Source organism: Carcharhinus amblyrhynchos, chromosome 27 (assembly GCF_965287045.1).
Source record: "Carcharhinus amblyrhynchos chromosome 27, sCarAmb.v2.hapA, whole genome shotgun sequence".
Classification (NCBI taxonomy): Eukaryota; Metazoa; Chordata; class Chondrichthyes; order Carcharhiniformes; family Carcharhinidae; genus Carcharhinus; species Carcharhinus amblyrhynchos.
The window spans coordinates 4,629,248-4,642,856 of NC_137350.1; the positions used below are offsets into that span (position 1 = coordinate 4,629,248).

Here is a 13,609-nt window from a genome sequence, read left to right on the forward strand (position 1 = left end):
GTTCACATGTGCCTAGTCTTAATGAATAAACCCACAACATGTTGACTCAATCTCTTATGAGTGATTGGTCCTTTATATCATTATAACAGATAGAGTCAAAGTGCTTTACAACCAATTAAGTATATTTGAAATGTAGTCTGTGTGGTTTTCCTCCGAGTGCTCTGGTTTCCTCCCACAGTACAATGATGTCGGGTTAAGTTGATTGGCCGTGATAAGTTACCCCTTAGTGTTAGGGGGATTAGCGGGGTAAATATGAGGATAGGACGGCGGTGGGATTGTTGTCAGCACAGGCTTGATGGGCTGAATGGCCTCCTACTACACTGTAGGGATTCTATGATTCTAGATTCTGTTAATGTAGGAAATGTGGCAACAATTGGAAGCAAAAGTGATACCAAAAAAGGTATAACTAATACATCATAATTAACAGGCTCCATCCTGTCTGTGCCCCCTCCACACCCTGGCCTCATCCCCCCCACCCTCAACCCTCCTTTAACCACCGATCAAACATCTCGTTAAATGTCGACATCACCTTCACTTCATTCACCAACGTGGATTCCACATCCTCACGACGCGCCTACTTGTTCTACAATCCCTCTTGCATCTAAGTTCTCTTGTTCCAGACCATCTGACTGCTGTTTTTATTTTCTTAACTGCATTCCTTCATAATTTACACAGCTCCATTAAAATGTTCTAAGGAGTACATCCTACTGCCTCAGTGTCCTCCCCACTGCGTGAAACTCAAAGTGGCGTGGTACCTCCGCTGCGATCTGACTGAGATTCCCCGTTAACAATTCTCCTGTTTGTGTGTTGATCACAGCTAGCTGATAATTAGCCTGAATGACAGCTGAACCTTGTCAACCCGTCCAAGCACAGTTTGCGTTTTGGCAGCAAGAAATCTTTCCGCTTTAACCTTACTCAAGTATTTTTTGCTGCTCAGATTGCAGCTTGTGAGAATCTGCCTCCCCTGTGTAGGTAATGGAGGAGCCTTGGGCCTAGTCTCCCCTCTCCTCCCCAGTTCTCCTGGATTAATCAGCGACTTTCTGAAGACTGGCCCCACAATCAGCGAAGAGTCAAAGGGTTGACGGTGTTTGTTTGAAACAATGTCAGCTCACCTTCAATCTGGTCCGCGCTGAATTCAATCTGAAACAGAAACAAAGAGGAAATGTTTCTGAGGAAGTGTTCCTGGGTATCTGTTATTCTATATATAAACCAACCCAAACCCCTCGATTAGATTCCAGTCTGTAACTCACTCCCGGGTATCTGTTATTCTATATATAAACCAACCCAAACCCCTCGATTAGATTCCAGTCTGTAACTCACTCCCGGGTATCTGTTATTCTATATATAAACCAACCCAAACCCCTCGATTAGATTCCAGTCTGTAACTCACTCCCGGGTATCTGTTATTCTGTATATAAACCAACCCAAACCCCTCGATTAGATTCCAGTCTGTAACTCACTCCCGGGTATCTGTTAGAACATAGAACATAGAACATAGAACATAGAACATTACAGCGCAGAACAGGCCCTTCGGCCCACGATGTTGCGCCGACCAGTTACAAAAACAATGACCCACTAGCCTATACCAATCCCTTTTCGTCCATAAACCTATCCAGAGATCTCTTAAACGCCCCCAAACTAGACGCATCTACAACTGCAGCAGGCAGGGCATTCCAATCCCTCACCACCCGCTGGGTAAAGAACCTACCCCTGACATCCGTCCTGTAGCTACCCCCCCTTAATTTAAAGTCATGCCCCCTCGTGCTAGCTTTCTCCATCCGAGGAAAAAGGCTATCACTATCCACCCTATCTAAACCCCTAATCATCTTATATGTTTCAATAAGATCCCCTCTTAGCCGCCTTCTTCCCAACGAAAACAACCCTAGATCCCTCAGTCTCTCCTCATAGGACCTCCCCACCATACCAGGCAACATCCTAGTAAACCTCCTCTGCACCCTCTCCAACGCCTCCACATCCTTCTTGTAATGCGGGGACCAGAACTGCACACAGTACTCCAAGTGCGGCCGCACTAGAGTAGTGTACAGTTGCAACATTACACTGCGACTCCTAAATTCAATCCCCCTACCAATAAACGCCAAGACACCGTACGCCTTCTTGACAACCTTATCTACTTGATTCCCAACTTTCAGGGATCTATGTACACACACACCTAGATCCCTCTGTTCATCCACACTATTCAAAGTCCTCCCGTTAGCCCTATACTCGACACATCTGTTGCTCCTACCAAAGTGAATTACCTCACACTTCTCCGCATTAAATTCCATCCGCCACCTCTCGGCCCAGCTCTGCAACCTATCTAAGTCTCCCTGCAGACTATGACACCCTTCCTCACAATCTACCACACCTCCAACTTTGGTGTCATCAGCAAATTTACTAATCCACCCAACTATACCCTCATCCAGATCATTAATAAAAATTACAAACAACAGTGGCCCCAAAACAGATCCCTGAGGCACACCACTCGTAACTGCACTCCATGATGAATATTTACCATCCACCACCACCCTCTGTCTCCTATCTGATAGCCAATTCCTGATCCAACTTCCTAGATTACCCACAATCCCATACATCTGCATTTTCTGCAGAAGCCTACCATGGTGAACCTTATCGAACGCCTTACTAAAATCCATGTATACCACGTCAACTGCCTTACCCCCATCCACCTCTTTGGTCACCTTCTCAAAAAACTCAATAAGGTTAGTAAGGCACGACCTACCTGCTACAAAACCATGCTGACTATTTCTAATCAATTCATTACACTCCAAATAACTATAAATCCTATCCCTAATAATTTTTTCTAAAACCTTGCCCACAACAGAAGTAAGACTCACCGGTCTATAATTCCCGGCAAAGTCTCTGTTCCCCTTCTTAAACAATGGGACAACATTCGCTATCCTCCAATCCTCCGGGACTACACCAGAGACCAATGACGACCTGAAGATCTGAGCCAGAGGCTCTGCAATCACCTCTCTAGCCTCCCAGAGAATCCTAGGGTAGATCCCATCCGGATCTAGTTTCCAGTTAGATTCCAGTCTGTAACTCACTCCCGGGTATCTGTTATTCTATATATAAGAACATAAGAACATATTATTCTATATATAAACCACCCCGAACCCCTCGATTAGATTCCAGTCTGTAACTCACTCCCGGGTATCTGTTATTCTATATATAAACCAACCCAAACCCCTCGATTAGATTCCAGTCTGTAACTCACTCCCGGGTATCTGTTATTCTATATATAAACCACTCCAAACCCCTCGATTAGATTCCAGTCTGTAACTCACTCCCGGGTATCTGTTATTCTATATATAAACCACCCTGAACCCCTCGATTAGATTCCAGTCTGTAACTCACTCCCGGGTATCTGTTATTCTATATATAAACCAACCCAAACCCCTCGATTAGATTCCAGTCTGTAACTCACTCCCGGGTATCTGTTATTCTATATATAAACCAACCCAAACCCCTCGATTAGATTCCAGTCTGTAACTCACTCCCGGGTATCTGTTATTCCATATATAAACCACCCCGAACCCCTCGATTAGATTCCAGTCTGTAACTCACTCCCGGGTATCTGTTATTCTATATATAAACCAACCCAAACCCCTCGATTAGATTCCAGTCTGTAACTCACTCCCGGGTATCTGTTATTCTATATATAAGAACATAAGAACATAAGAAATAGGAGCAGATTCCAGTCCGTAGCTTTCTCCTGGGCATCTGTTATTCTATATAAAGCAACTGAGAATCATAGAATCCCTACAGTGCAGAAGAGCGCATTCAACCCATTGAGTCTGCATCAACAACAATCCCACCTAGTCCCTATCCCTGTAATCCCGCATATTCACACTGCTAATCCCTCTAACCTCCGCATCCCCGGACACTAAGGGGCAATTTAGCAAGGCTAATGCACCTAACCTGTAGACTGTGGGAGGAAATCGGAGCACCTGGAGGAAACCCACACAGACACAGGAGAACGTGCAAACTCCACACGGACAGTGACCTAAGGAATCGAACCCGGGTCTCTGGAGCTATCAGGCAGCAGTGTTAATCATTGTTCCATCCTGCCGCCTAACCATTCGAAATAGTTAACTCTGTTTCTGTCTCCACAGATGTTGCCAGAGCTGCTGAATTTAGCCGGCATTTTCTGTTTTTATGTTATTCTGCGTACAAATCACTCCAATCTCCACGATTAGATTCCGGTCTATAACTTGCTCCCAATAGCTGTTTTTATAGCAACTGTCAGTAATGTCACACTGCCTTTTCACCGACAAATTTAATTCCCCTCACTCAATCACAACACCTAGCCACATCATTGATATGTAGTGTATCATCACTGCTCCAATGAAACACCCAGACTGTAACACCTAAATACAACACATCACCAACCTCATCACTAATTACCCAATTTTAATATGCAACATCTTTCTAATTCATAGCACCAAAGCTCTAGCCCAACCACAACATCCAATCCCACTGGGAATTCACATTGACCAATCACATAATCACATCAGCTAATCACTATCCCATATATTTACATTGAGATTTGGGACACTCAGTGATGGTGCTTCCGCTCGGATTATCATCCTTGGTCAATATCAGTTCAGCATGAACCAGAACCCTGGCTGTCTCTCCTCCAAAGTGTCAGAGAGTGTTTACAATACAGAACCAACCTTTGGCCTATCCAATCCTTGCTGACTCTCTGAAAAAATAATTTAGTCCTGGATTCACCCAGGCCTTTCTCCACTGCTCTCACACACCTTTCCTAAAGTGTGGCGTTCAGAATCGGATAAAATACTCCACTTGGTGCTCAGCCAGATTCATCGAAACTCCCTTGCATTAGTACTTCATGCCTCTATTTGTAAAACCCAGGGTGGTGTATGCCTTTATAACCATTTGCTCAACCTGTCCTGTAACCTTCACTGAATCATGCACATAAACCCCAGCTCTCTCTGATGATCCTTCCTGTGGTTGGAGTGGGACCCTGGGCAGCACCAGCCCTGCTCCATCACATTTTCTTTTGCTCCGCTCTGGGTCGTGTCGCACTCTTGAAGCCCCTCCTTAAATGTATTTGTGGGATCTTTAGATGGCCCCTCTTCTTCCAGCTGGTGTTGTCCATTCTACTGCCCCTGTGATAGGCTACATATCGGGAGGTGAAATCTGTGTCTTGCCATCTCGAGCATCTCTCTGTCACAATGTCCCACAGGAACCTCTGCCCAATTCTGTCCATCACTTCATCAGTGGGGTCTCTCTGTGTGACACCCAGGATCTTGCGTAAGCCACACAGGCGAAAGATACTTATGTGACACCTTTGCTGTTCTTTCCCATGTCTCACTGGTATATACAATCACAGAATCTTACAGTGCAGGAGGAGGCCATTTGGCCCATCAAGCTTGCACAGACCACAATCCCACCCAAGTCCTATCGCCATAACCCCATGCATTTACCTTAACTAGTCTCCCTGACACTAACAGGCAATATGGCATGGCCAATCCACTTAACATGCACATGTTTGGACTGTGGGAGGAAACCAGAGCACTTGGAGGAAACCCATGCAGACATGGTGAGAACGTGCAAACTCCACACAGACAGTGACCCAAGCTGGGAATTGAACCCAGGTCCCTGGCGCTGTGAGGCAGCAGTACCAACCACTGTGCCAATGTGCCACTGATTACGGTTGGTGTTACTATGGAGATATAGAATTCCTGGCCGTGTTGAGGGTGTTGGATCCCCGGACTGTGTGGACCTGCTGGGAGACTGATTGCGCTTTGTTGATTCTTGTGTGGACGACCATCTCTGTGTCACCCTCGCTGGAGATGTTGTTTCCAGGGTAGAGGAAGTGGTTGATGTCCTCGATGTTCTGTTGCCCGGTGATGGGACGGTCTTGTTGCTGTCCAGTCGACACAGGGTGGGTTTCCTCGCAGTGATGTACAGACCGTCCTGGACACGGCTATTCTCAAACCCGGTGGTCTTGTCTCGGAGTGAGGGCAACTCTTCGGATGACGTCATCTGTGAATCCAGCTCTGTGGTGTTGCTATGGGATACCAACATCTGTACCCACCATTGCCTCCCTCCTGATGTAATTAGTTACCGAGAGGAAAAGGAATGGGAAGAGTTTGTAGTCTTGCTGTGCGCCTGTGATGATGCTGAAGGAATCCACGGTGCCCAGGCTGGTCTTGGTGGAGTCATTGTGGAAAAGAGGAAGATGTCATAGGTAGAAGAAGAGTTGGAATGAGGTGTTCACTGAATGTTAAAATGGCGGCGCGGGCTTGTTGGGCCGAAGGGCCTGTTTCCTGTGCTGTGTTGTTTGTTCTATGTCGATGTCCCATTCTGTGCTGTCCGACGCTGCAGCAGAGTGACTGTTCCTGCGCCCCCTTTAGAATTACACACTTTATTTTGTATTGTTGCTCTATGCTCTTCCTGACAAAATGTTCACAGTTCTCTGCATTAAATCCTTCCTCTTTCCATGTTGCTCTCTCCATCCCTACCTTTTTTAAAGTTTATTTATTAGTGTCACAAGTAGGCTTACATTAACACTACAATGAAGTTACTGTGAAAATCCCCTGGTCGCCTCTTTGGGCACACTGAGGGAGAATTTAGCATAGCTGATACACCTAATCAGCACATCTTTCAGACTTTGGGAGGAAACCAGAGCTCCCGGAGGAAATCCGCATTGACACGAGGAGAACGTGCAGACTTCACACAGACAGTGACTAACCCAAGCTGGGAATTGAACCCGGGTCCCTGGCGCTGTGAGGCAGCAGTGCTAACCACTGTGCCACTGTGCCGTCCCACATCTCCCCCTCTCTCTATCGCCAGTATCACCTTCAATCCCTCTGTCGCTCCATCCTATCTCTTTCTGGCCCTGTTATTCTAACCTCTCTCTGTCTCCATTCTCCTCTCTATGTAAAAATATATAGAATATCCAGCACAGACTCAAGTCTGAACACTGTTTAAACCGCGCACTGGTCACCCCCCATTCTAATAAACTCATCTTGTCAAAGCATTGTGCGATTTTCTCTCTTGTGCTCTCTCTCATATGATTAACCATTTCCCTTTCGAAAACAATTGAATTCTTTACCTTAGTCACACGTTGATGAGATCCACATTCTAACCTTATCTCCTTATTGTATTCATTAGTAATATTACTTTATTGGCCTGAGTTTTAGATTCTTTTACACGTGGAAGAATACTCTCCACATCCAGCCTGTATATTGATACATTTAAACACCTTCCTCAGATTTCCTCAAAGCAACAACTTGTTTAAACCTCTCCTGAACTAACCTTGTAAATCCTTTTTATATTTTAATCCAGTGTTTCCATGTCCTCTTTACAGAGTGAAGACCAGAACTAGACACAAAGGTCTTGAAGCATAACCTGCTCAGAGTCCTGTACTGGAATACCACTAGTATTTGAATTCTACATCCCTGTAAATAAATCTCAGTTTGTTGGGGACATTTTAATTGTCTTGCTGTCCCATGATGCTGATTTTAATGATTTATTCACCTGTATCTGAAGATTCTTTTACTCTTCTGTCCCATTTAGTTTCTGGTTCTTGTCAAAGCTCATTATCTGAGGGTTTCACGGTGGCACAGTGGTTAGCACTGCTGCCCACTCCCTGCTCATCCGACGAAGGAACAGCACTCTGAAAGCTAGTGGCGTTTGCTACCAAATAAACCTGTTGGACTTTAACCCGGTGTTGTGAGACTTCTTACTGTGTTGGCCTCACAGCACCAGGGACCGGGTTGCATTTTGGCATTAGGTCACTGTTTGTGTGGAGTTTGCACATTCTCACCATGTCTGTGTGGGTTTGCTCCGGGTGCTCCAGCTTCCTCCCACAGTCCAAAGATGTTCAGGTTGGGTGGATTGGCGATGCTAAATTGACCCCAGTGTCAGGGGGATTAGTAGTGTATCATCTCACATTTATATATTAAATTCCATTTGTCACGAAACCACCCACTCTGCAAGTTTCCAGATGCTGCATTCCTCAGTGCTAGCTGTGGGCCCCTTAGTTTGGTATCATCTGCAAATTTTGATACTAAATTACTTCCTTGTTCCCAAATTAGAGTCATCCATGCAAGTGACGAATAAGCAGGTCCCAGCACTGATTCTTGTTTCTGACATCTCTCCAACCTGATTAACTATAAAACCGACTGGGGCCGGAAACATCCTGAGTATTTCCTCCTCACTCCATCCTCACCTCAGCCCATGTTGCACCTTAACAAACATCCTTTGAAAATCTAAGTATGTATTATCTAATGCAATACCCTTGTCTATTCTTTCCATTAATTTGTCAAATAACTCTATCAGGATAATTAAACAGAAACGAGCCTTTTGGAATTCATGTCAATTTTATTCTATTTCCTGCCACTGACTCGATGCTGCCCTGTCTGTAATTCCCAGGTCCTGTATAAACTTCCATTCTGTGCTTTGGAACAATATGAGCCATTAGTCAGTTCTCTGTCACTACCTCAACCTTCTATCAAGTCTCTGTATATATGAACTAATTCTGCTCTCTAGCCTTTTTGATTGAGTATAAGTGAAAACCTCCTAAACCTTTTACTCATTTCTCTCGATGTCAATTACTTTCTCCCTTTCCATCCCAGCTGCATTCAATATTCTTTTTAAACTCATTCAGCAGTGAAAACTTTGTTTAATTATCTGCAGGTAAAAGCCACGGTTAAGTGGATTAAGTGAGTGGGTGGGTTAATGGGTTAAGTGGGCGGCACGGTAGCACAGTGGTTAGCACTACTCCTTCACAGCTCCAGGGACCTGGGTTTGATTCCTGGCTCGGGTTACTGTCTGTGTGGAGTTTGCACATTCTCCTCGTGTCTGCATGGGTTTCCTCCACAGTCCAAAGATGTGTGTGTTAGATTGATTGGCCATGCTAAAATTTGCCCCTTAGTGTCCTGAGGTGCGTAGGTTAGGAGGATTATTGGGTAAATATGTAAGGATATGGGATGGGATTGTGGTTGGTGCAGACTCGATGGGCCAAATGGCCTCTTTCTGCACTGTAGGGATTCTATGATATTTGTACCATTCCTATCATTCTCTGCTTCTTCCCTTCTCATCATTCAGATCCTCTTTTTTGAGTTTTTGTCCCTTCAATTTTCTCTCTATTTTCCCACCTTCTCCTGGCTTTCAGTTCCACACTAACCCCTTCCCTCTTTAGTGACTGTTTATATAGGGGAGTGGATATCACTGCACAGTTCAGCATTTTACCTCTGAAACCAAGATTGGTAGCATAGTGGACGGTGCAGAAATCTATCTCTGATTGCAATGGAATCTTGATCAATTGGACCAGTGGGCTGAGGAATAGCAGATGGAGTTTAATTTAGATAAATGTTGTCTATATGGACTTCAGTAAGGCCTTTGACAAGATCCCTTGTGGCAGACTGGTGCAGAAGGTGAAGTTGCATGGGATCAGAGGTGAGCTGGCAAGTTGGATACAAAACTCAGTCAAAGAAGACAGAGGGTAGCAGTGGAAGGGTGCGTTTCTGGATAGAGGGCTGTGACAAGCGATGTTCCTCAGGGATCAGTGCTGGGCCTTTGCTGTTTGTAATATATATAAATGATTTGGAGGAAAATGTGACTGGATTGATTAATAAGTTTGCGGACAACATAAAGGTTGGTGGATTTGCCAATAGCGATGAGGACCATCAGAGGGTACAGCAGGATATAGATCAGTTGGAGACTTGGGCGGAGAGATGGCAGATGGAGTTTAATCCAGACAAATGTGAGGTAATGCATTTTGGAAGGTCTAATACAGATAGGAAATATACAGTAAATGGCAAAACCCTTAGGAGTATTGATAGACAGAGAGACCTGGGTGTACGCAGGTGGAGAAGGTAGTCAAGAAGGCATACAGCATGCTTGCCTTCATCGGCCAGGATATTCAGTTTAAATATTGGCAAGTCATATTGGTGCTTTATAGAACTTTAGTGTGGAATATAATGTTCAATTCTGGTCACCACAGAAGGATGCAGAGGCTTTGGAGAAGATATAGAAAAGATTTATCAGGATGTTGCCCTGGTATGGAGGGCATTAGCTATGAGGAGAGGTTGGAGAAACTTGGTTTGTTCTCACTGGAACGACGGAGGTTAAGGGGGGACCTGATAGAAATCTACAAGATTATGAGAGGCATGGACAGAGTGGATAGTCAGAAGCTTTTTCCCAGGATGGAAGAGTCAATTACTAGGGGGCACAGGTTTAAGGTGCGAGACGCAAGGTTTAAAAGAGATGTACAAGGCAGATTTTTTACACAGAGAGTGGTGGGTGCCTGGAACTCGTTGCCGTGGGAGGTAGTGGGAGTGGATACAGTAGTGACTTTTAAGGGGCATCTTGACAAGGACATGAGTGAGATGGGAACAGAGGGATATGCTCCCCGGAAGCATAGGGAGTTTTAGTTAAGTCAGGCAGCATGGTCAGTGCAGGATTGGAGGGCTGAAGGGCCTGTTCCTGTGCTGTAATTTTCTTTGTTCTGAAATGCAAGGTGATGCATTTTGGTAGATTGGACCAGGGTAGGATTTACTCAGTTAATGGTAGGACGTTGGGGAGAGTTACAGAACAAAAAGATCTAGGGATACATGTTAATAGCTCCTTGAAAGTGGAGTCACAGGTGGACAGAGTGGTGAAGAAGGCATTCAACATGCTTGGTTTCATTGGTCAGACCATTGAATACAAGAGCTGGGATGTCTTGTTGAAGTTGTACAAGACATTGTTAAGGCCACACTTGGAATACAGTTCTGGTCACCCTATTATAGAAAGGATATTATTAAACTAGAAAGAGTGCAGAAAAGATTTACTAGAGTGCTACCGCGACTTGATGGTTTGAGTTATAAGGAGAGACTGGATAGACTGGGACTTTTGTCTCGAGCATAGAAAATTGAGGGGTGATCTTATAGAGGTCTATAAAATAATGAGTGGCACAGATCAGCTAGATAGTCAATATCTTTTCCCAAAGGTAGGGGAGTCTAAAACTAGAGGGCATAGGTTTAAGGTGAGAGGGGAGGGATACAAAAGTGTCCAGAGCGTCAATTTTTTCACACAGAGGGTGGTGAGTGTCTGGAACAAGCTGCCAGAGGTAGTGGTAGAGGCAGATACAATTTTGTCTTTTAAGAAGCATTTAGATAGTTACGTAGGTAAGATGGATATAGAGAATATGGGACAAATGCAGTCAATTAGGATTAGTTTAGGGGTTTAAAAAAAAGGGCGGAATGGACAAGTTGGGCTGAAGGGCCTGCTTCCATGCTGTAAATCTCTATGACTCTATTCATTTGCCACAGGAGCGACTGGAGAGAGGAGATTTCACTGCTGCTTCTCTCCCTCTCCAGCTGGGTCAACCAGACACCCAGGGATCAATTCAAGCCCAGAGAAACCTTCAACTTTATTCCTTTTGACACAGTGGGTTAGCACTGCTGCCTCACAGCACCAGGGACCCAAATTCGATTCCCAGCTTGGAGTTTGCACGTTCTGCGTGGGTTTCCTCCCGGTGCTCCGGTTTCCTCCCACGATCCAAAAGACGTGCTGGTTAGGTGCATTGGCTGTACAAAATTCTCCCTCAATGTACCCGAACAGGCACTGGAGCGTAGAGACTAGGGGATTTTCACAGTAACTTCATTGCAGTATCAACTTAAGCCTACTTGTGACGCTAATAAATAAATAAACTTTAAGCCAAATGAAGGTTACTGTTACAGATCACCAACCAGTGCAACACTGAAGAGTCTTGTGTGCTAACTGCAGCGTCTGGGGAAATTTCACTCTCACTCTGATTGAATTCAGTCCTGTTGAGCAATGCTGCACCACGCCGGATTGTATTTCTCTCTCTCAGTTAATGGACTGTAGACTTTTCAATGTATAAAATAACCTTTCAGCACAGCGTTCTCCTGGGGAACCTAAGTGCGCAGACTGAGACCGATCTTGTGCACCAGTGGCCTGCCAGCTGTTAGCTGGGAGGGTAAAGCTCTCCAGCTGTGTCGATGCTGACACAGCGCGGGAGGTCACACAGCCAGGAGGGACAGCGGGCTGACCTCGTCCAGCCACCGCTTCTATCTGCAGTGCCCTGCGGTTCATTTAGACTAAGGCTTGTATCTGTGCCTTAGCTCCTGTTTCTGTACTGTGGGGTTCTATGTTATGAGGGCCAGTCCTGTTCCTGGGGGTGATGCAGTGTGGATGCTGCCATGGCAGGCATTCTGTGATCAGGGACAGCCGTGTATTACACACAATTTCAGCTGACACAGCCACCACGGAGAGAAACCTTCCTCCAGACAGTAGAGGAGACTGCAGCTCAAGCAAACAGCTTCCTGCTAGCTCACCATTGCAGGAACATAGGAAATGCAGATTCGCTCAGGAGTTAGATTAATTTACACTGGAGAAGGTTTATTTCTTTTATATAGTTTGGAGGAGAGGAGGGAAGGAGCAAAGAGCTCCCCTCAGCACCCTCTGGGCCAGGATGGGATTTGGAGGTTTTAAGGGGTGAGAGAGGAGAGGAATTAGCGAGGTGCCTGCCGCAGTGATGGGTGTCACTGAGTCAAGGTCTCCTCAAGGTGTAACGGAGGCTGCTGGATTCTGCCTATAGAGTCGTCCTGAAACCAGGGAGCTTGGATCTTGTGACGGTGGGAGTCTTTAGGCGGTGGGGGGGAGAGAGGAGGAAATGATAAAGGTGCTCGCATTTATTTCATGTTAACAAAGAGAAGGGGGAGCTGATAGAATTGGTACTCACTCTCCCTGCACAAGGTACGGGAATTACATTGCTATTTAATCTTTCCACACTCATGGAGTCTAGATTGAAAATTAAAAAGCTATCATCTTTAGACCACGGCGGGGTTTTCATTCAAAAAAATATTAGTGGAAATCTGCTGAATATCGAGCTTTGTCTCCTTTAATAAGTCACACAGTGGATTACACAGAATAATGATCACAGTGTCAGGCTGGACACGGCTGACCCTCTCTGCCCTACTCACCATCACACTCTTGGGGTCGAAGACAGGTTCCTTGGGGGCGGCTGGTTCCGGAGGAGGGGGGGCTGCCGCTGCTGCCTTGGCAGGTTCCTTCTTCACTTCTTTCTTGGGGGCCATGGTTCAGTGGGAGCAGCGTCTGCAAGACCAGAGTATCCGCAGCCCCCCCAGCCCTGTGTTATATAGCCCCCTCACTCCGCCACTAGACAGCTGAGAAAGCTGCAACCACTGACTATAAATGGAAGAAATCTCCATCCCTCCAGGGAATAACGGAGCCTCGCTGGCGGCTTCCATCAGCCGCAGCTGCCATGGCAACCACGAAACCGACAGCTCTCGAAAGCTGAGCTAATACAATTAAAGGGAACTATCCCTCCGGAAGAGTCTTTAAGGGGAGGAGAGCCGCAGCAGGAGATGCTCACAGCTGCACTGGTGTAAGGGTGAGCTTTGGACATAGCTTCACTCTCTGGGCTGCTGTGCTTGTAAATGAACAGTAGGCTTGCGGTGAAAGTGTCCCTTTAATTGTCCAAAAGCCAGAGCTTGGTAATAACCCCGTTTTCTGTTGGAGCTCAGAGACCCAGAGATCAGAGCGATGATGCTCCACATCTTTAAATAGCTCTCGTTATGGGTAGCAC

The 13,609-nt window shown here is 45.7% G+C and overlaps 1 protein-coding gene across 1 annotated transcript in view; it reads right to left on the reverse strand.

Annotated features, from left to right (window-relative positions):
* Nucleotides 1-13,169, reverse strand: part of myl4 (myosin, light chain 4, alkali; atrial, embryonic) — a 34,788-nt gene extending 21,619 nt beyond the window's left edge. The window contains exons 1-2 of the mRNA XM_080213775.1: nt 12,984-13,169; nt 1,113-1,140 (exon numbers count right to left, since the gene is read on the reverse strand). Coding sequence (XP_080069901.1) covers nt 1,113-1,140; nt 12,984-13,097 — 142 coding nt within the window. The 5' untranslated portion in view covers nt 13,098-13,169. The remainder of the gene's footprint in view (nt 1-1,112; nt 1,141-12,983) is intronic.
* Nucleotides 13,170-13,609: the final 440 nt, after the last annotated feature.